Raw genomic sequence first — 20,641 nt, 5'->3', positions numbered from 1 at the left:
CCTAAGCTGATCCATCTTCAGCTGTGTCAGCAATGAGGTCCCTGAAGCATAGTTAGGTTATTGACCTAAAATATACCACTAGGGCTACTAATGCATATCCTGAGTGTTTCCAACATTTTATGTGTTGTTATATGATGGTTTTTGCTTGTAGATTTTATTTTTTAACAAGATGAAATAATTTTTTTTTGTTTGTGATTTTCTTCACTTCCTCAGCCATTACTAATCCACTACAGATCCTGGCTACACAGGCGACATCTTCCTCGCCTGTAGTTGTGAGCAAGCAACTTGTCACAGAACTGCAACATTCAGCTTCATCTGTTGGTGAGCCTGAGGCCAAGCGACCTAAGATGGAAGAGTCAGCTGGATCAGGCTCTGGTCTTGCTGTGATCACCTCAAGTCCACAGATACAGGGTACCAGTGAATAAAACAAACCGGAATCAAGAAACAGGTTACATTGGCGAGGATGTTTTTGGGTGTTCCACAGAAAAAAAAACAGAATTCCAAGGTGCCAAGCTCATGGGAGAGAGGGGGAAAATAATGAGCCTGTCTTGAACTGAAGCTCATGTTTTAAATGAGGAAACAAGGTAACTGATTGTAGGATTAAGAGTGGCTGAGATGGAGAGTACATCCATTTCCATAATTCTGGCTTTGTTGTTATTTTACAAGCCTTAATTTGAAAGAAAATGTTCTGCAGAATTAGTGGGAGGGAAGCAGATGACTTGAATTCCTCAGTACAGCAGTGGGATATTGCCAAGCACATAACTTGGTGATACGGAAATAGGACTCTGTAATTGTGTTGACTTAAATACATAATTACTATAAACCTTATGAGTACTGCTGAATTGCCATTTACATGTGCACGTGGTCTTTCCAAAAAAATTGAAGTCGAACATTGCTACGCCAGGTTATTGTGAAGACGTTTTGTGCTCTCACCTGGTGCCACAAAGTTCAGCTTGTTTGTTCTGCTTGCATTGCACTTTGCAAAACTGCATCCTTGGTGTGGCTCACTTGGTGAAGACCACAACCATTCTAACCAAGAAACTTGGTTGTTTGGGGGTATAGTATGCGGTGGTTCTCTTTGACTGAAATTTATCTTTAAGTGGGATAACTCCTACTATTGTTAAAGCCTACAATTTTGAAGGGCAGGGTATCAGGTGATCCTGGTTCCTTACACTTCGTGTCATTAACACAAAGATAATTATCTCCTCTTGATGTTGTCAAACCACATTATTTCCCCACAGTGAAGTCATTTTAAGTGCTCAGTTGCCCAAAACTCTGAAATGGAAACTTGCTTCATAAATCACTTTCTCAAACTTGCAATGGTGTGTGAAGATATTTCAAACTATGTAGTGGCCCACTAATGACTAGCAAAGCAAAATCTTAATTGTTGAAGTAATTTAATGAGTTGTAAAATCAGTGCTGTAATTGGGATCATTGAGAATGGGCAGTTAATCAGCCATGGACATCTGAATATTTTATTAATGAAGCTAGCAACATCTGCTGAAAATGACAAGATATGTAGGAGTGATTAGGTTTTTTAAATGTCACATCAAATTATAGCAGATAGACTCAAGCTATTTATATTGTTCAGTTAATTTTGGATTTATTCCCTGTATTAAATCTAATGAACCACCTGTAATTGACCCAGATTGTTTATGGAATTGGCCTCTTAATTGCGTCATTGTGTGTAAAACAAACAAAATTAAATACTCTGTAAAAATAAGACATGCAAATATCTTAAGATATGAAATTGGTGCAACAAGTTAATTTGGACCTAATTGATCACAGTATAGTCTGCTTTTTGAGAATATTATTTGTGTACCATATCAGAAACATTAATGGTGTGGCATAATTTGTACAAGATTATCAATTGGCCTAAGCTAATGAATTGTATTTTCCCTCTAAATTTCTAATATACTCTTTTCTAAAGATTGCTTTTCAAAGAAGAAATCAATTTTGTTTTTACTTTATGCATCACAGCCGGTATGTATTTTGTGCTGCTTCTTGACCAGATCTAGGGCAAATTTGTAGGTATTAGCAATATTGCCTGGAAAAGAATAACAGATGTAAGTACTGTATATATACTTTGAATTGTCCAAGACTTGTGCAGTAACAAGGCTTAAATAATATTCATTCTTTGGGCAGACTGGAGTAACATTGAGATTAGTGGAGATATGTACCCTACCATCCCTTTATGAAACTGCATAATCAAAGGCGTGAAGCTACATTTTATATATTAAAAAATAAGTTTTCTAAAAATTTTATAAACTAGTCTTTTGTCAATTTTGAAGAATAATCTAAAACCAAATTAACTTCATTTTCATCTTCATTAGGCAGTCAATTTGGCATCAAGGTTGACTTAGTTCCACTCTGGTTTTGTGGGTTTTGAGGTGGCTAATGAGGCCAATGAGAGAACCACATATTTCTTCTACAGATAGGGCATAATGTGCAAATGGGATGGACAGGTATGTAGTTGTGAGGCAGTATGCATCTTCTGATCTTTTGCAGTGCATTTGTGTTCATCCAATTCATGGTTTATGGTTCTTGGACCTATTCTAAGAGTTTCTGCACTTTGAGTGATCATGAGCTAGAGATTTCTTCGTGGGGATATATTTCTTCAAGGAGGCTTTTTTCCCCTGTCTTTGTGTGATAATCACTTCTCACCTGCTCCATTACTAAAGGGCATGAAAACATGTAAACAAAGTTGATAGCAGTTTACATGCTCACAATTAAAGTGATTAGCTTTGACCAGAAGCTTGTATAATGAGAAAAAAATGTGGTTTATGCAAAGAGTGGCATTGCAGGGCCTCTGTGGTGTTGCAGTATTTTAACAGTGCGTTATGGTGAATACAGTGGAAATCCCTTACGCAAAGTGTATTACCTCATTTCAGAAATGACCCTTAAGAATTGAGAACCTCTTGTGGATTTGTGAACAGGTGTACATAGAGGTTTGCCTTGCCTTGTTTTACTGGTTTTCCTCTGTACATATGATCTGATGAATTTGAAATGAATACTGGACCTTTATTGCAAGGAATTTTCCGCTTTCAATCTGAAAACTATTCATCCCCACGGTTGGAGATGTGAAAAATACAAGTGAAGTTTGTATTCTTCCAAGCCTTTTTTTTCCCCTCATTTGATGTATCCCTGGTGGTTATAACAAGCATTTCTTACTCTTGAGTTGCAATTCCTCTTCCAACCCTTTAAATTCTGGAATTTCAATCTTAATCTTCTGGTCCTAATCTAAGTAATAATGTAAAGATCTTTCAGAACATTGAATTGAAAAGGTATTAGAAAATGGTTGGATTTGTATTTCAATATTCAATGTGATTTTTATATCTAGGATTCTGTAATGTCAGAATGCAAAATCAAAATTGTTAAATGGGGTAGTTATTGTCTATTTTTATTTAAAATTCCTTCTGTTATATAGCACTGCAGATTAATTTTTTAAAAATTGATATGGGTAATTAAAATTATCATGAAGAAAATGCTGTGTCTGCTTAAAAGGTTACAAAACAAAGCTGATTAAGTGAAATACATTTTTCGGAGTGTCTATTTTTGGTCATTCACAAGAACTCCCTGCAACCCCCATACAATAGAAGAGCTCTGATCTTGGTTTTTACCCATCTTAATGTGCAGCACTTCAAAGATTTCACCTTCCAGTAAACTGATTTTCTTCCCACCTGCACCCTCCTTTCCTCGATTACCCATTCTGAACTTTCACTTCTCACCTGCCTGTTATTTCCCCCTGGGTCCCCTTCTCCTTCCCTTTGTCCTATGGTCCATTCTCCTCTCCTACCATCAGATTCCTTCTTCTCCAATCCTTGAGCTTTCCCACCCACCTGGCTTTACTTATCATTTTCCAGCTAGTCTCCTTCCCCTCTCCCCAACTTTTTTTTATTCTGGCATCTTCCCCCTTCCTTTTCAGTCCTGAAGAAGAATCTTCAGTCCGAAATGTTGACAATTATTAATTTTCATAGATGCTGCTTGACCTGCTGAGTTCCTTCAGCATTTTGTGTGTGTTGCTTTAGATTAATCTTATTATTCTGATTCAACTTCATGTTTATCTCAGTCAATTCAAATAATAATGTTTATATTCCGAATTAAATTTGGAAAACTGAAGGAAAAGTGGCCAGAGAATGTCAGGTTGAACACTGTTCACATCTTCTGGTGAGACAAAGACTGACTACAATTAGATCTGATGAAATTGCATTTTTTTTGTTTTCTTATTGCAACACTATGCTGCTTTTATATTTCTAAGCCCCACTCGTAGTTATAACATGAAGTTTATTTCATATTGTTAAATCTTAAAATAATCAGTGGTCTGAGCTCAACAGCACTATTATTGCAGAACAATATTACTGCCGTCAGTAATTTATCCCACATTGTTTGAAATTCAGTTCACCCAGGTCCAAAGTCTATTTTTAAGTGTATTTTAAAACTTGAATATGTGTAACTGCAGCAGGAATTTGGAAATAATGGTAGGTCACAAATTTACATAAGTATAATAAAGACATCTAATAATAGTGCTGCAAAGGCAAGTCCCAAAATTCTTGAACTATAAATACACCTCAAAGAATAGAGGGTAGAGAAGAAAAAGAATGACATTTTCAGAAACTTGGCATGTTGAAAATAATTTTAAAACTATTCCATTTTATTATATGAATTATAAAATCTAGGTTTGACACTTTTATTAATTGTTTGAGTATATTTGTTTGGAATAGTTTGCAGGTAAAATGTAGGTATCTAGTTCAGTATTCTTTATAGCAGTTCATTTAATGTGGGATGACACATTTTAGGATGAACTGGAAAAGAAAAAGATCAGGGTATTGCTCCCTTCCCTTTGTGAAGGGATTGTGTCCTATTACAATCATTCATTAATTGGTTATATTTTAACAATATTTAAACATTACCCAAGAGATATGCACAATGTAAGGGAAATAGAATTAACAAAGATGTTGATGCCTTTAATGCAGAATGGTAGGAACATTTCTAATTTTGAATTCTGACAGTTGCTGCTTTTCCAGGAAGATAATTTGTCTTTGCTACTAAAACCATCAGATAACGTCAAATCTCAGCCACACATCAGTTCCAGGATACTCTTGTGGTGACAGCGCTACTACCTAGACTTTAACATCTGGTGAGGTATGGCAGTAAAGATTTCCTGTGTTAAAACTCCTTGGCTCTTGGTACGTTTGGTCCTACCAGGTTTATTCCTGACATGGAAGTGAGGAGTGCTGAAGTCTAACCCTTTGAAGATGACAAGGGAAGGAATAATTGGAGTTTAATTTTGAATTCACTAATATTGAATGTTAGCTATCAATACAAGATTATTCATGTCTTTACTACTGCAATGCACTTCCATGTTATCTTTCTGAGATTACTGGCTTTGGTAAGAGGCTCTCTGGATCTCAGTATCCCGAGAACTGGACAGGTCAGCAACCGCTCTTTGCTCCATCACGTCTGTGCCCTGTCAATTTCTTTAGTGGAACCAGTTACAAAGATTATCAACAACATCATCTTTTTTTTTGTCCTTTGTGGATTTTTGTGGTCATTATGTCAAAATGAACTTGAAATCTATTAATTGATGTGAATTTTAAATGGTTGCAAAATCCTGGCAGGCATCATTTGAGTATTAACCCAATTTTCTTCACATTTTTTGAAATTAAGTTTGAAATACTGACTTTTTTTTTGGAAAGTTCTGTACTGTTTGCTATTGTAACACATTCCAGAAAACTGTGTGCAATAGGGAGACTAGAAATGGACTTGTGCTTTTTATAGAGCTTGTTAATGGTTCTCTATTATAATTAAACATCGCAGATCATACAGTGTTCTTGAATGCTTGAATTAGTTTTTAAAAAAATTGACAGTAGGAAACATTCATGAACATAGCACCGCATAGGGAAGTACATATGGTTTATCATAGGGCAAAGTTGTGAACTTTGAATAATCGTTGCTCTTAGTCTTTTATGCTTTACCTCATCAAGCACTGACTCAGTTTAGCAAGGACAGTGTGTAATACTGCATTTTTGTACTGATGGTTGTTATTAGCTAGTATTTGGTGGGATAAAATTGCCATAGCATATGTGTTTTGCAGTCAAGTACTTTGGGCAATACATCGTGCTTCTGTTCATTTATGTTCACTAGTACTGAGTCTAATCACGATATATTGGCAGCAAGCACAATAGGCAGAAGGCTTCTATTTCATGGTAATTTCATTACCATAGTATGAAATATCTTACAATACCTTATGTTGAGGAAAAACAAATAAGATTAATGAGATTGAGAAAATTATTGAAATCTGCCTTTGTAAATATTGCGCAAGTTCTCAAATTGCAATAAAATTTTATGTAATGAGAAAGATAGAAAAAGTGATTTGGCATGGTTGGACTAGCTGAATTTCTAGACTATTGAACATTACTCCTAATAATATCCAAGCACATTTATATCTTTTTTTTACATATTATACAGTAGTGTAGTAAATTTTCTGGTGAGCATAAAGGGAGCTGGAAAGATACTAGCACTCTGGACACCAGTTCCAGCCATAAAGCTACCCAAGTTCCTGATCACTAGTGTTGAAGATCTTGGCCCTGGTCATGCTGATCCTGAGCTCTGGCCTATCATAGTGCTGCATCTTGCACTGCTGGTTGATAACTAATTAGTCAGCCAGATCCTGGAGTATCAGTATTTCTGAGCAAGTGGATGCTGAGTTTGTATCAAGTAGGAGAGAGAAATGGTTCTTTTCCCCTCATCCTGACACCTAGGTACATTTACTTTTTAGAGGAGAAATTTGGAAATGAAGGCACAAGCTGTATTAACAAATGTCATGGAGATATCCACAAACTTGGTTCTTCAAATTTTGTTGGAGAATAGCTCTTCTAATTAGTTTGAAAAGCAAAACAAAATACTGAAAATTGAAACAGCAGCTACATTTAGTTGCATTGGAATAAGCACTTGTAAACCTCCATGTTTAAACCTGAAAAAAGCAATTTCTTTCTGTAGAAATATTCTCTGACAATTTTAAAATAATTTTGAATAATAATCATTAATAAAAGCTTTATGACGTGTGTGTGTGTGTGTGTGTATATACACACATTCACACACACTCACACACACTCTCTCCTCCCCCCCCAATGGAAATGTGTATTTAACACTTTACCCACTTTAACAGTTGTTGGATAGGAGATTTTCTGAAATGATGATGTCTTGTAGAGCAAAATATTTGGCTTCTTGTCAGAAAGACAATTTTGTTAAACAGATTCAACACATTAACAGGCCCTTCCAGTCCAAAGGGCCCATGCCACCCAATTACATTCATTAAGTTGACCATTTCATCAAGCCTTTCAATGAAATGAGAAAGTAATATTCTCAGCCTCGACTATTTGCTTTATTATGCATATATGAGACATAAAGCAGAAATAAAGTCAATATTTGAACAACTTCTACACATTTGGAGTTTTATTTTTAAATTAATAGTGTAGTTTTAAATTTTGTTATGAAATTCTCAACAAAGTGGCATTTGTGCAAAATAACTTGTGCTGATTCTTTGATTTGACGTAACATAATTTTAGGATCATGTCATTTAATTGTAGCACATAAATACTAATTTTTCAAAAATGCTAGGTAACAGAGATTGCCATCCAAAGGAGTCCTGAAGCAGTCTACACCAAATTGGTTAAAAAATTACCTGCTGGACAGTTATTATATGGTCACCTAATAGGTTTATTAAATATCGAAACTGTTTTGCTCACTGTGTGGGTCACCATGGAGCATTTAATATTGTACCGTAAATGTGGATTGTATGTATAAAAAAACTTTGAAGAATCTTTCATAGTATTTTTCTTTAAAAAATCCAAAATTAAGGTGTTATCATTTCATTTCTGAAGGACAGTAATATAACGTAAATGTTTCACTTTATAATGTTTAGTTATTCATAGATCTGTAAAATGGATGCGTAACTCCAAAAATGCCCATTTTCCATGACAGTCAAAAACATTATTTTCACAACTTTAATACACATTTTCCCATAGATATTAAAAGCAGAAACTTGTATAAAAGTACTTTAAAGGAAAGTGCAACAACTTATCATGATGCAAAACTTGTTAAATCTGATCATTTTTTAAACGGCACTAGGGGCATGGAATATCTTTTTTCCAATCATTGCTGCAAAATCCGGTTACATAATTGGATTAGATTTGAATAAGTTAGGGTAAAAAAAACTCTATGAAAATAACTTTTTTTTGATTTCTCATGATTCTGCTGATTGTTGTATTACGGCTACTTTTACTTTCAATACATTTCTGATTAGCTACTTGGATTTTTAAAACAATATGAGTTCTTGACAAAGGTGGACAGTTTTGAAGGTCGGACACCTCAATTAAGTATTCAAGTGAAGTTTATTGTCACTGCCTATACAGTTGTTGGATTGAATGTAAAGAAATATTTACAATTTCAGGAGAGATTCAAATTGCATTAATTTTATTGTTACTGACTGCTGCTTCAGAGGATCTTTTAATAAGTTGCCACGTGACATTGTGGTAGAAATTGTAGATGTTATGAACCAATGAAGACGAATATGATCCTAGATGTAAGTATTCTGTGTAAAAATATATGAATATTTTGACATAGGACAAGATAGTTCTCCTCTCCCCCTGCCCCACAAACACCTGCCACTCCATCCCACCAGCACTCATACTAACTTGTATTCAAATCCATTCTCCTCGATCTTATTTTTTTTTTCAAAATCCGAAATGTTTCTGTTTGAGCTCATGGAACTTAATTTGAAAACATCCTGAAGACTAAAACAGAGAACTAATTATTTTCTTCACATGATTTGTGTATTTTACTCTAAGGCACTGTTTGTGACCCACATCTGTTATATGTATTCAAGCATGCACTTCATTACACAAAAAAGGTTCTTTGGATTGTGGTTTAAGTTGTAGAGAAAAAGAAGTAGCATCAAGCAGAATCATCCATGTGCATTACTACTTCATCTTGTGTACACTACTCCTGTACCAACAAATAACCACATGCACTATCTACCTCCCAAATAAAAATTTCTCACCTAGTACCTTGGTTTTTCACCTGCCAAGGAGGCAGTTGGGTGAACTACTCTGCAGTTATGCATCCTACAATCAACAGATTTCACCTTCCTAATACTTTATAATGACAAGTAAATTCAGGCAGAGTAGAACTTCTCATGGCTCAAGCATGGATTAAGAATTGTGACTGCTTGCTTTGGTTTTTTGCCGCAATTCCTTCCTGGAAATTATTGCTGTATTTGTCTGGTTTTCTTGGTTGTCTTTAGAATCCCCTGGTAGTTTAATCTCCCCTTACATCTCCACATTATCCAAGTAGTAACAATGCATCTCATGTTATTTAAAGACAGCAGTGAATTATTATCTTTTCCTCACTGTTGGTAAGTGTTTTAATCAGTTGAAAGCTAATGGTAAAGTTCAATTAGAATGAAAAAGACAAAATGCAGCTCGGAAATGTGCAATACTTAAAACATTTAGGAGGTAGAAAGAGAAATACTCATTCGGATATAACTGTTGTAGCTTTCTTACCAAAAATGCATAACCATGATGAATTGTTTCTATTGAGAAACTGGTATAAAGAATGGTAATTAAAGTAGTATACAAAATACTGGAAATGCAGTATCATTTACATTTTCATTATTGATTTCCAGCATCTGCAGAATTTTGCTTCAGCGTGCTGATTAAAATACTTTTTCAGGTTTTAAACTGTGCTGAAGGTTAGGTTTTTACATAAAACAATTATAGGAAAAGTTACAGATAATAACTGCAAAATGGATTTCTTCTCATTAACCCCGTAGAACAGTTATATATTAATCTCTTTGTAAGCTACTCAACTTACTTTAATAAGTACTTTCCCATCCAATTTTCATATGTGCCCTTCCTGACTTTCTCTCACTGAATGTTTCAGTGGTTTCATATCTAATCAGCAAGACTTTAATGCACCTCCTTTATTTTCAAGCTAAGATTCTCAAACTTCTAAATCAGAATGATGGAACAGAGCACTATTTATGTTTATTCCATCTTTGTGATGCCACATAAAAGAATAGTGACTGACCTGTTGAAGATTAAGCCAGTTTCAATATAGTTGCTGCAAGTAGTTGATTTAAAACAATCACAACCATGTTTGTGGTTTGCCTTTTGTCAAAAAGAATAGCTATAGGAGAAGAATGCTTCCATATACCTCCATATCTAGATTATTCAGAATATCAGCATAGGTTTGAATCTAGCGTCCCATTTTAAAATATAACGTTTATCAGTATTGCATTGTTCTGTAATAAAACCAAAATACATTACAGTTTCTCATCAGGCCAATTAGTATCCAATTATAATTGTAACATCAAGTGCTCCCAGTGACTTTTAATAGGTGAATGAATTGCTCAGAGTGACACTGAATCATCAGCAAGCCCTTTTCCAGTCATTTAGACTATCTGTTGTAGCAAGTGGTAACTGGATCAGGTTCTGCTGTGATGTTCCACATCTTAAAGGTAACTCAACAGTGATTGTTGCAGCATGCATAAAGTATGGCCACTGGAGAGCACCCTAGTCCTGTGGATCCATATTGTAGTGGAGTTTTCAGGAGAGGAACAGAAAGTAATATCAGTAAAGCAACCAAAATATGTTTTGATTATTTGTACTAAAAACGGTAATCTAACTTTAAATCCATTTTTTGCATACTGTACATAATAGTCAAGGAATTCCTCTGCATTGTGTAATGATATTACACAGCTGAATAGAGTGATTAATAATGTCTAAAATGTTTAAAGCCTCAAGAAGTTGTATATGTTGTGTGGCAATATTTGATGAGAGGAGGTGGAATGTCTGAATTTCATACTTTGAATAATCATTTTGGATTTTAATGGTACTGTTTCATGCTCTGAAGTTATTTTGATAATATCCCAGTGTTTGTAACAATGCAGTCTGTACAAAGAAGATGCACACTCAATGTTAGATTTAGTTTTGAGGAAATAACTAAGCAATCACAAGATAATTGGATTCAAGGTACATAATATCAAATTTGTGTGAAATTGAGAAATTAAGTAACAAGGTTCTTTGCTGTTTTGAAAAATTATTGGGTTCTAGGGATTTCTTATTTGTTTAGGGTATGTCCAAAGAAGAATTTCAGAACACTCTGCTTCTCTTTTCCATTCAATTATTGAGGAAGCATATTCCCAATTATGCATTTATATCAAGGGCCTGTGCAAGAAATTCATGAAATATATTTTATCTTTTACAATTTGAATATTATGAACTGCTTTAGATCTTTACTCTCTTCTCTGCAGCCTCTTTTCTTAAAGAGATGAGGAATTTCACTTTGATGTCAGTAGTCAGTTGCACTGACTTTTTTTTGTGGCACCTCAACTTGCGGCACTGTGGAATTGTATGCAAAAAAAGCATTAATAACAGACAACAAGCACCTGCACATGGATGGTCCGTGCTAAAGAGGCACTACTGAGTGTCGAAAGATCCCACTGAGGCAGTTTGGCACTTATTCTTCAGCAATGGAACCAAGTTTGAATTTAGTATACAATGGATCTATGAACATAACAAGTAAAAACTGTTTTTAAAACAAAAACTTTCCATGGATATATTTGCATTTTATTCTGGATGTATGTTTAGTAAGGCTAAAGAGAGAGGAGTCATTCTGCTTTTATTAACAGCAATCTGAATGTGATTTCAATGTAACTGAGGGATGTTAATGACGGGCTAAGTTTGAAAGTTTTTTTTATTTTAAGAAAAGGCACTGTTTTTTGTGTTTCCTATGATTATTATGTTTCTGTTTATGGTTATTCACAATATCAAAAATGGCTGCAAAGCTGGAGGGGAAGTTCACTGATACTCTCTTCAGCATTGGTTTTTAATGACCATTAAGAATATGTATTAAAGAGTAATCTTTACATGCCTTTCCTGTGGTTTGTTTTCCTTTATATGGTTCCAGGCATTGTGAATTGGCTGCTGATGTGTAAATGGTGAATTATTTGAAGTAGAAATGGGGCAGTATTTATATAAACACCAGCAAAATAACTATCAGAATTGGATTTATTATCACTGGCATATGTCATGAAATTTGTTGTTTTGCGATAGCCATTCAGTACAATGCATAAAATATTGCCATAGATTATGAGAACAAATAAATATACAGAGAGAATTAAATAAGTAGTGCTCACAGAGCAAAAGTAGTGAGTTAATGTTCGTGGGTTCATTGTCCATTTAGAATTTGATGGCAGAGGGAAGGAAGCTGTTCCTAAAATGTTGAGTGAATGTCTTTGGGCTCCTGTACCTCCTCTCTGATGGTAGTAATGAGACAAGGTGGTCCTGGGTGGATGGGGGTCATTAATGATGGGTGCCACTTTTTTGAGGCATTGCCCTTTGAAGATGCCCTCGATGGTTTGGAGGCTACTGCATTTACATTCCTCTGCAGCTTTTCTGATCCAGTGCAGTGACCCCTCCATACCAGGAGGGGTTGCCACCAGTTAGAATGCTCTCCATGGTGCATCTCTAGAAATTTGCGAGAGTCTTTGATGAGGAAATCTCATCAAAGTCCTAAGGAAATATAGCCACTGGCATGCCTTCTTCCTAATTGCATCAGTATGTTGGTCCCAGGGTATACCTTCTGAGATGTTAACTCTCATCAGTTTGAAATGGCTCACCGTTTCCACTGCTGACCACTTGGTTAGGACTGGTGTGTTTTCCTTGACTCTCCTTCCCAAAGTCCACAATCAGTTCCTTGGTCTTACTGAGTGCAAGGTTGATGTTGTGACACCACTCAACCAACGCATCTTTCTCACTCCTGCATGCCTCCTCATCACCATATGAGATTCTGCAGGTAACGGTTGTGTCATCAGTGAATTTATAGATAGCATCTGTGCTGTTCCTAGCCATATGGTCATGGATGTAAAGAGAGTAGAACAGTGGGCTAAACACACATCCTTGCAATGTGCTGGTGTTTGTCAGTGAGGAGATGATGTTGTTTCCAATCTGCTCTGATTCATGGTCTCCCAATGAGGAAGTCAAGGATCCAGTTACAGAGGGAGGAACAGAAGCTGAAGTTTTGAAGCTTAGTGATTAGTGCAGAGTGGATATGGTAAAGAAAGCACTGTTTACATCAGGGTGAATGCTGGATTGATGTAATAAGTTGATTGGCATTTGGCACCATGGAAGCTTGATTAATGATGCAGTAGTTCCACAGAATCACTGCAATATGTAGTCTAGAGAGAATATTTTCAACCCATTATGTAACAGTCATTTAAAAACAATAATGGATGTGTATTCCTATTTTTAAGCACATGATTCTTAACCAAAAGGTTCAGTATGACAAATGCTCATGCAAATATGTTTTACACATGATGAAAATCTTCACTTCTGCTGCTCTTTCAGACAGTAGGTTACAATCCCCAATCACTGTATTTCCACTTATTTACTCAAAGCATTATTGCTTTGCTAAAGGAATTAGGCCCTTCCTATTCACCCCATTTGAGCCTCATAATATACCTCTAATTAAACCCGTCTAATTCTGCCCTAAAGAGGGGAAGACAATTTTCACTAATTTAAAAGAAACCTCCCAACCAGCCAACATACTTGCAAATGTGTGTCTCTGCCTGCTACCTTTCTAATAATGGAATGACCAGAACAGTCCACAAACTTTAACTATTACTATAGCTTTTATTTCATACACTAGCGGCATTGTATCTCGCAAATTATAGACTAAACAAAAAAAAAAGTATTATGCTTCCCTCAACACACACAAAAAATGTTGGCGAACGCAGCAGTCCAGGCAGCATCTATAGGAAGAGGTACAGTCAATGTTTCGGGCCGAGACCCTTCAGTCCTGAGGAAGGGTCTCAGCCCGAAACGTCGACTGCACCTCTTCCTATAGATGCTGCCTGGCCTGCTGCGTTCACCAGCGTTTTTTTGTGTGTGTTGCTTCAATTTCCAGCATCTGCAGATTTCCTTGCATTATGCTTCCCTGCCTTGTGCTGCTCTAGTGGCTTCTTGATGATTCTTGAATCCTATCTTATTATATGTGGATCAACATTGCTTTCCCCCCTCAAATCCATAAATAAATACTTGGTTTTGTCCTGGATGTTTTTGCCTACCTGGCCAGTCCATTGGTACTGCAATCTACATCCTTCCTCACCACCTAGTTACCCTAATCCTAACATTACTCCCATGTAATTCACAAAGATTATCTCCACCCCCCCATGACACACTAGAGGCAATTTGTCCCAGACAGTTAAACCACCAACCTGCACCCCATATTCAGAGAGAAGGGACAGACTCCATACAGATAGCACCCAAATTGGAGACTAAACCAATGTTACTGGAACAAAGAGGCAGCCCTATGGTGTTCTCTCAATTGCTTTGTAATATTCAAGTTTAACTGTGCCTTGTAGGGTCTCACACCAGTCTGAATTATCCTTTTGTAATGGCCCTGTAATTTATCTGGCATTCCTGTATTTGGTTGTTTTCTAACTCATCTAAAAATGTGTTGTGTAATCAGAAATATGGCACTTTCATCGAATCAAAGCAGCACTACTGTACCTCGTCAGTTATGTTATAGCATTTACTTTCTTTCTTTCTTTTTAAATCTTTTTATTGAATAAGTATACAAAAAGGTAAACCATATAAACATTAATACAATGTTAAAATATAATAGAATTCCAGAAGGTATCAATACCAAAAAAAATACTACAATGTAATTTAAACATAAAAAACCAAGATAACATAATAGTATACTAAATTTTATATATATATCAATGGAAAAAAAAAGAAAAAAAAAACCCCAAAAAAAAACCCACCGTGCAACTAACTAAAAGCAAAGCCAAGCAATGGGCTAACTTGAAACCAAACAGAGTTAAACTTAAAATCACGTCCTCAATCCCGACCTCCTTTAAAAACAGTGAAAAAAGACAAGAAGGGTATGTATTACATTAAATGAAAGTATCGAATAAAAGGTCCCCAAATCTGTTCAAATTTAAATGAAGAATCATAAAGGTTGCTTCTAATTTTCTCCAGATTCAAACATAAAATCGTCTGAGAGAACCAAAAAAAGGTAGTTGGAGCATTAAGCTCTTTCCAATGTCGTAAAATACACCTTTTCGCCATTAAAGTAAGAAATGCGATCATTCTACGGGCTGAAGGGGAAGCATTTAATACCATAATATGCATAATTTGTCTACATTTACAAAATTACCAAATAAATTATTTCTATTCCCTTATGTCCTTGGCAATTTGTGTAACACAGAAATTGAAGTTTCGCTTTATTTTGATAGTCTACATGCTTATTCTAGATGCTTTTTCATCCTCTTTTCCATTGATGCTGCCTGATGTGCTGAGTTTCCCCAGTATTTTGAGTGCTATCTTGGATTTCCAGTATCTACAGAGTCTCTTGAGTTCTTGCTTATATATATCTTTTGTCTCACCCAAACATTTCATTTTTAACCTTTTTTTACTTCAAGGGTCTTCTGTCTAATTTTAATTTTAATTCTAACTGCATAATTCTCTCAGACTTACTGCAATATTGTACCTCAGCATCAAAAAAAAATCCATGAGTGTAAAATTAATTGTTTGAATTAATAGGGAACTGTTAAAACTCTGGTGATATTCCAGAAGTTTGACCAACATCATCCAAATTTACATCAGAATCAGGTTTATTAGTCAACATACATACCTGAATAAAAAATTGTGGATGAACCAGGAGATTCGTAGCCTGCTGAAAGCTGGACCTGTGGCATTCAAGTTTGGTGATCCAGGGCTATACAAGAAGGCCAGTTACAACTTAGAGGGTTATCACAAGAGCAAAAGTACAACTTCAATTGACGTTAGAGGTGTAGTTGGATGTATATCAACTCTGGCAGGGTTTGCAGGCCATTAGTTCCTACTAAGTGAAACCTAACATTATGAATAGCAGTGATTCTTCACTCCCAGATAGGCTAAACATCTTTTAAACACACTTTGAAAAGGAGAATAAAACTACAACTATGAGGATACCTGCAGCATCCGGTGACCCTGTGATCTGTTGAGAATCTTGCAAGCGGGCTCTGAAAACCTGTGTGAACCATCTGGTGGGTGTGTTCAAAGAGGTTTTCAATCTCTCACTGCCACAGTTGGAAGTTCCCACCTGCTTCAAAAGGGCAACAAATCATACCAGTGCCCAAGAGGAGCAGGGTAATCTGCATTAATGACTATCATCCTGTAGCACTCACATCTATGGTGATGAAGAGAGATTGGTTATGGCTAGAATTACCTCCTGCCTGAGTAAGGACCTAGATCCACTGCAATTTGCTTATCGCAACAATAAGTCTACAACAGATGTGATCTCATTGGCTCTTCACGCAGCCTTAGATCACCTGGCCAATACTAATACTTGTGTCAGGCTGCCGTTTATTGACTACGGCTCAGTATTTAACATAATCATTCCTACAGTCTGATCAAGAAACTCAAAAACCTGGGACTATATACCTACCTTTGCAACTGGATTCTTGACTTCCTCACCAGAAGACCTCCATCTGTGCAAATGGGAAATAACATTCCAACTCATTGATAATCAACACTGATGTACTTCTAGGATGTGTGCTTAGCCCACTGCTATACTCTGTCTACACCCTTGGCTGTGAGACTAGGCTCAGTTCAAATGCCATCTATACTTTTTTCTGATGGCAAAACTCTTGCTGGCAGAATTTCAGGTGGTTATGAGAAGGCGTACAGGAGCAAGGTAGATCAGCTGGTTGGGTGGTGTCACAGCAACAATCTTGCACTCAACGTCAGTAAGACCAAAGAGTTGATTGTGGACTTCAGAAAGGGTAAAATCCTAATCAAGGGATCAGAAGTGGAAAGGATGACCAGTTTCAAGTTCCTGACTGTCAACATCTCTGAGAGTCTATCCAGGGCCTAATATATTTATGCAGCTACAAAGAAGGCACAACAGCAGCTATATTTCATTCGGAGTTTGAGGAGATTTGGTATGTCACCAAAGGAGCTTGCAAATTTCTACAGATGTACCTTGGGGAGCATTCTCACTGGTATGGGTGAGGGGTGGTGCCACTGCACAGGATCAAAATAAGCTGCAGAAAGTTGTAAACTCAGTCAGCTCCAACATGGGCACTAACCTCCCCAGTGTCCAGGCATCTTCAAGGAGTGATGCCTCAAAATGCAGCATCCATCATGAAGGACCCCCCCTCCCTCACCCAAGACATGCCCTCTTCTCATTGCTACCATCAGGGAGGAGGTACAGGAGCCTGAAAGCACACAACTCAATGATTCAGGGAAGTTTCTTCCCCTCAGCTATCAGATTTCTGAATGGGCTTTGAACTTCATTACTCTTTCTTTTTTTCTGCTACTTATTTAATTAAAAAATAAATATATATCAGTTTTTATTATGTACTGTGATGTACTGCTGCCACATACAAGTTTCACGATAAATGCCAGTGATAATAAATCTGATTCTGACAATGCTGGCATTTGTGCATATTTGGAATCCAAGCTCCAAATATTAACTCATTTAATAAAGTATACGAGGCTGGGCTTTACAGTCAATATTTGCAAGAATACGGTCTTCTAGAACACTGGCCATGCAACTCTGCAGTGTCTTCGGACAAAGTTTCACCATGCCACCCTAGGAAAGAGCACTTAAATATTAGGACACCAAACTCATGGTCCATAGATCTGACAATTACAGCAACATCTGAATGCACTGAAAAAGTTATGTCCAAAATAGAATCAATATGAAATCAGCAAATTTCTCCAAATAAGCTGGAAGGATAAGTATCGATTATTATACCTAGTATCGATTATTATACCTTGGCCTTCTCCCCACAAGCTTTGTCTTATCAGTGTTTATTTTAAATATACCCAATGACTTGGCCTGTACAGCGGCCTGTGACAATTACTTCTACAGATTAACCATGCTCTGGCTAAAGAAATTTATCCTATCTCTTCTAAAGGGATGTTCTGAGACTGTGTCCGCTGATCTTAGACTCTCCCACTATTGGAAATATCCTCTTCATGTCCACTCTATCTAGGCCTTTCAAGGAAGCAAGGATGAGATAGGGCTTTAGACTGTTACTAGAAGGCCAGGAAGGAGCTTAAGAATGGATTTAGGAAAGCGAGAAGAGGGCATGAGAATGCTTTGGTGAATAGGATTAAGGAAAAACTCAAGGTGTTCTACACGTTCATAAAGAACAAAAGGATGACTAGGATAGAACTGATTAGAGATAAAAGAGGAATCATGTGCCTGGAGTTGAAAAAGGTAAGGGAGGTCACTAATGAATACTTTCGCTTCAATATTCATCAGTGAAAGGGCCCCTGATAATTGTGAGTACAGGGTAAAAAAAAAAGGCTGATATGCTAGAATATGTTGATGTTAAGAAAGAGGACATGTGGGAGCTTTGAAAAATATTAGGATTGATAAGTGCCCAGGGCCAGGCAGAATACTGTATACCCCAGGTTACTATGGGAAGAGATTGCAGCGCCTTTGGCAATGATTTTGGTGCACTTGCTGGCCACCGGAAGATTGGATGGTGGCAAGTGTTATTGCTTTGTTCAAAAAATGTAATAATCTCGGGATAATATAGACCAGTGAGTCTAATGTCAGTGATGGCAAAATTATTGGAGAGGATTCTTAGAGACAGGATTTACAAGCATCCAGAAAAGTATAGTCCAATTAGGGATAGTCAGTGTGGCTTTGTGAGGTGCAGGTCATGGCTCACAGATATAATTGAATTCTTTAAGGAAGTGACAGAACAAATTGATGTGATGTATATGGATTTCCGTAAGGTGTTTGACATGGTTCCCCATAGTCGGCTCATTCAGAACGTTAGGAGGCATGGGACCCAGGGAAACTTGGCTGAGTGGATTCAAATTTGTCTTGCCCAAGGGGAGCTTGTGGTAGTAGATGAGCATATTCTGCCTGAAAGTCAACGATCTGAGGTGTTCCATGGGGATCTATTCTGGGACCCCTGCTCATTGTGATTTTTATAATTGAACAGGATGGAGAAGTAGAAGGATGGGTTCGTAAATTTGCAAATGACACGAAGGTTGGTGGAGTTGTGGATAGTGTAGAAGGTTGTTATGGGTTACAACAGGACATTGATAGGATGAGAAGTGGCAGATAGGATTCAGTCTGGAAAAGTGTGAAATTATACACTTGGGATGGTCCAACTTGGAGGCAGAATACAAGGATAATGGCAGGATTCTAAGTAGTGTAGAGGAACAGAGGGATCTTGGGGTCCACATACATAGATCTCTCAAAGTATCTGCACAGGTTGGTAGTGTGGTTAAGAATGCATATGGTGGTTAACTTTCATTATTTGGGAGACTGAGTTCAAGGGCTGTGAGGTATTGTTGCAACTCGATAAATTTCTGATTGGACCAAAAACGAGAAAATCTGCAGATGCCGGAAAATCCAAGCACACACACAAAATACTGGAGGAACTCAGCAGGACAGGCAGCATCTATGGGGGAGAAACGGTCCAGTCAACATTTCAGGCCGAGACCCTTTGGCAGGACTGGAGAAAAAAGATGAGTAGATTTAAAAGGTGGGGGAGGGGAAAGAAACACAAGATGATAGGTGAAACTGGGAGGGAGGTGGGGGGATGAAGTAAAGAGCTGAGAAGTTGGTGAAATAGATTACAGGGCTGAAGAAGGGAGAGTCCGATAAGAAGAGGACAGAAGGCCATGTAAGAAGGGAAAGGGGGTGGAGCTCCAGAGTGAAGCAATGGGCAGGCAAGGAGATAAGGTGAGAGAATGGGGGTGGGGGACATTACTAGATGTTCAAGAAATCGAAGTTCATTCATGCCATCAGGTTGGAAGTTACCCAGATGGAATATCAGATGTTCCTCCACCCTGAGTATGGCCTCATCATGACAGTAGAGGAGGACATAGATTGACATGTAATGTTAATGGGAAGTGGAATTAAAATGGGTGGCCACTGGGAGATCCCATTTCTTCTGGTGGACGGAGTGTAGGTGCTCAGTGAAATTGTCTCCTAATCCTCATCAGGTCTCACTGATATACTGCAGGCCTCACTGGGAGCACTGGACACAGTATATGACCCCAACAGACTGTCAGGTGAAATTTTGCCTTACCTGGAACGACTGTTTGGAGCCCTGAGTAGTAGTGAGGAAAGAGGTGTAGGGGCAAGTGTAGCACATCTGTTTGCAAGGATAAGTGCCAGTAGGGAGGGTCAAATGGACAAGGGAGTTGTGCAGGGAGCGATCCCTGTGGAAACCAGAAAGTGGGGGGTGGAGTGGTGCTTGGTGGTGGGATCCCATTGGAGATGGCAGATATTCTGGAGAATTATGTGCTCGATGTGGAGCCTGATGGGGTGATAGTCGAAGAGTTGCAGAGCAGCAGAGATCACAGTGAAAGAAGGTTTCAATTTTTCAGTCTCCACCGCATCTGCTCTCGGGATGAGGCTTTTCATTCCAGATTGAAGGAGATGTCCTCCTTTTTTCAAAGAAGGGGGCTTCTCTTCCTCTACCATCACTACTGCCCTCAACCACATCTCTATTTCACGCACGTCTGCTCTTACCCCATACTCCTGCCATCCTACCAGGGATAGGTTTCCTCTTGTGCTCACCTACCAGCCCACCAGCACATAATTCTCCAGA

General features: G+C 37.5%; 1 protein-coding gene across 2 annotated transcripts in view; it reads left to right on the top strand.

The window, feature by feature from the left end:
* The window catches only part of foxk1 (forkhead box K1), a 139,198-nt gene extending 126,968 nt beyond the window's left edge, over window positions 1-12,230 (top strand). Inside the window, exon 9 of one of the 2 annotated variants that reach the window (XM_063058955.1) lies at window positions 214-12,230. In XM_063058955.1, coding sequence (XP_062915025.1) covers window positions 214-425 — 212 coding nt within the window. In that variant the 3' untranslated portion in view covers window positions 426-12,230. The remainder of the gene's footprint in view (window positions 1-213) is intronic. The other variant, XM_063058953.1, reaches the window with a different exon arrangement.
* Window positions 12,231-20,641: the final 8,411 nt, after the last annotated feature.

This window comes from Mobula hypostoma, chromosome 9 (assembly GCF_963921235.1).
Source record: "Mobula hypostoma chromosome 9, sMobHyp1.1, whole genome shotgun sequence".
Taxonomy (NCBI): Eukaryota; Metazoa; Chordata; class Chondrichthyes; order Myliobatiformes; family Myliobatidae; genus Mobula; species Mobula hypostoma.
Note: the sequence above shows the minus strand (reverse complement) of the source record. Positions and strands in the feature narration are given on the sequence as shown.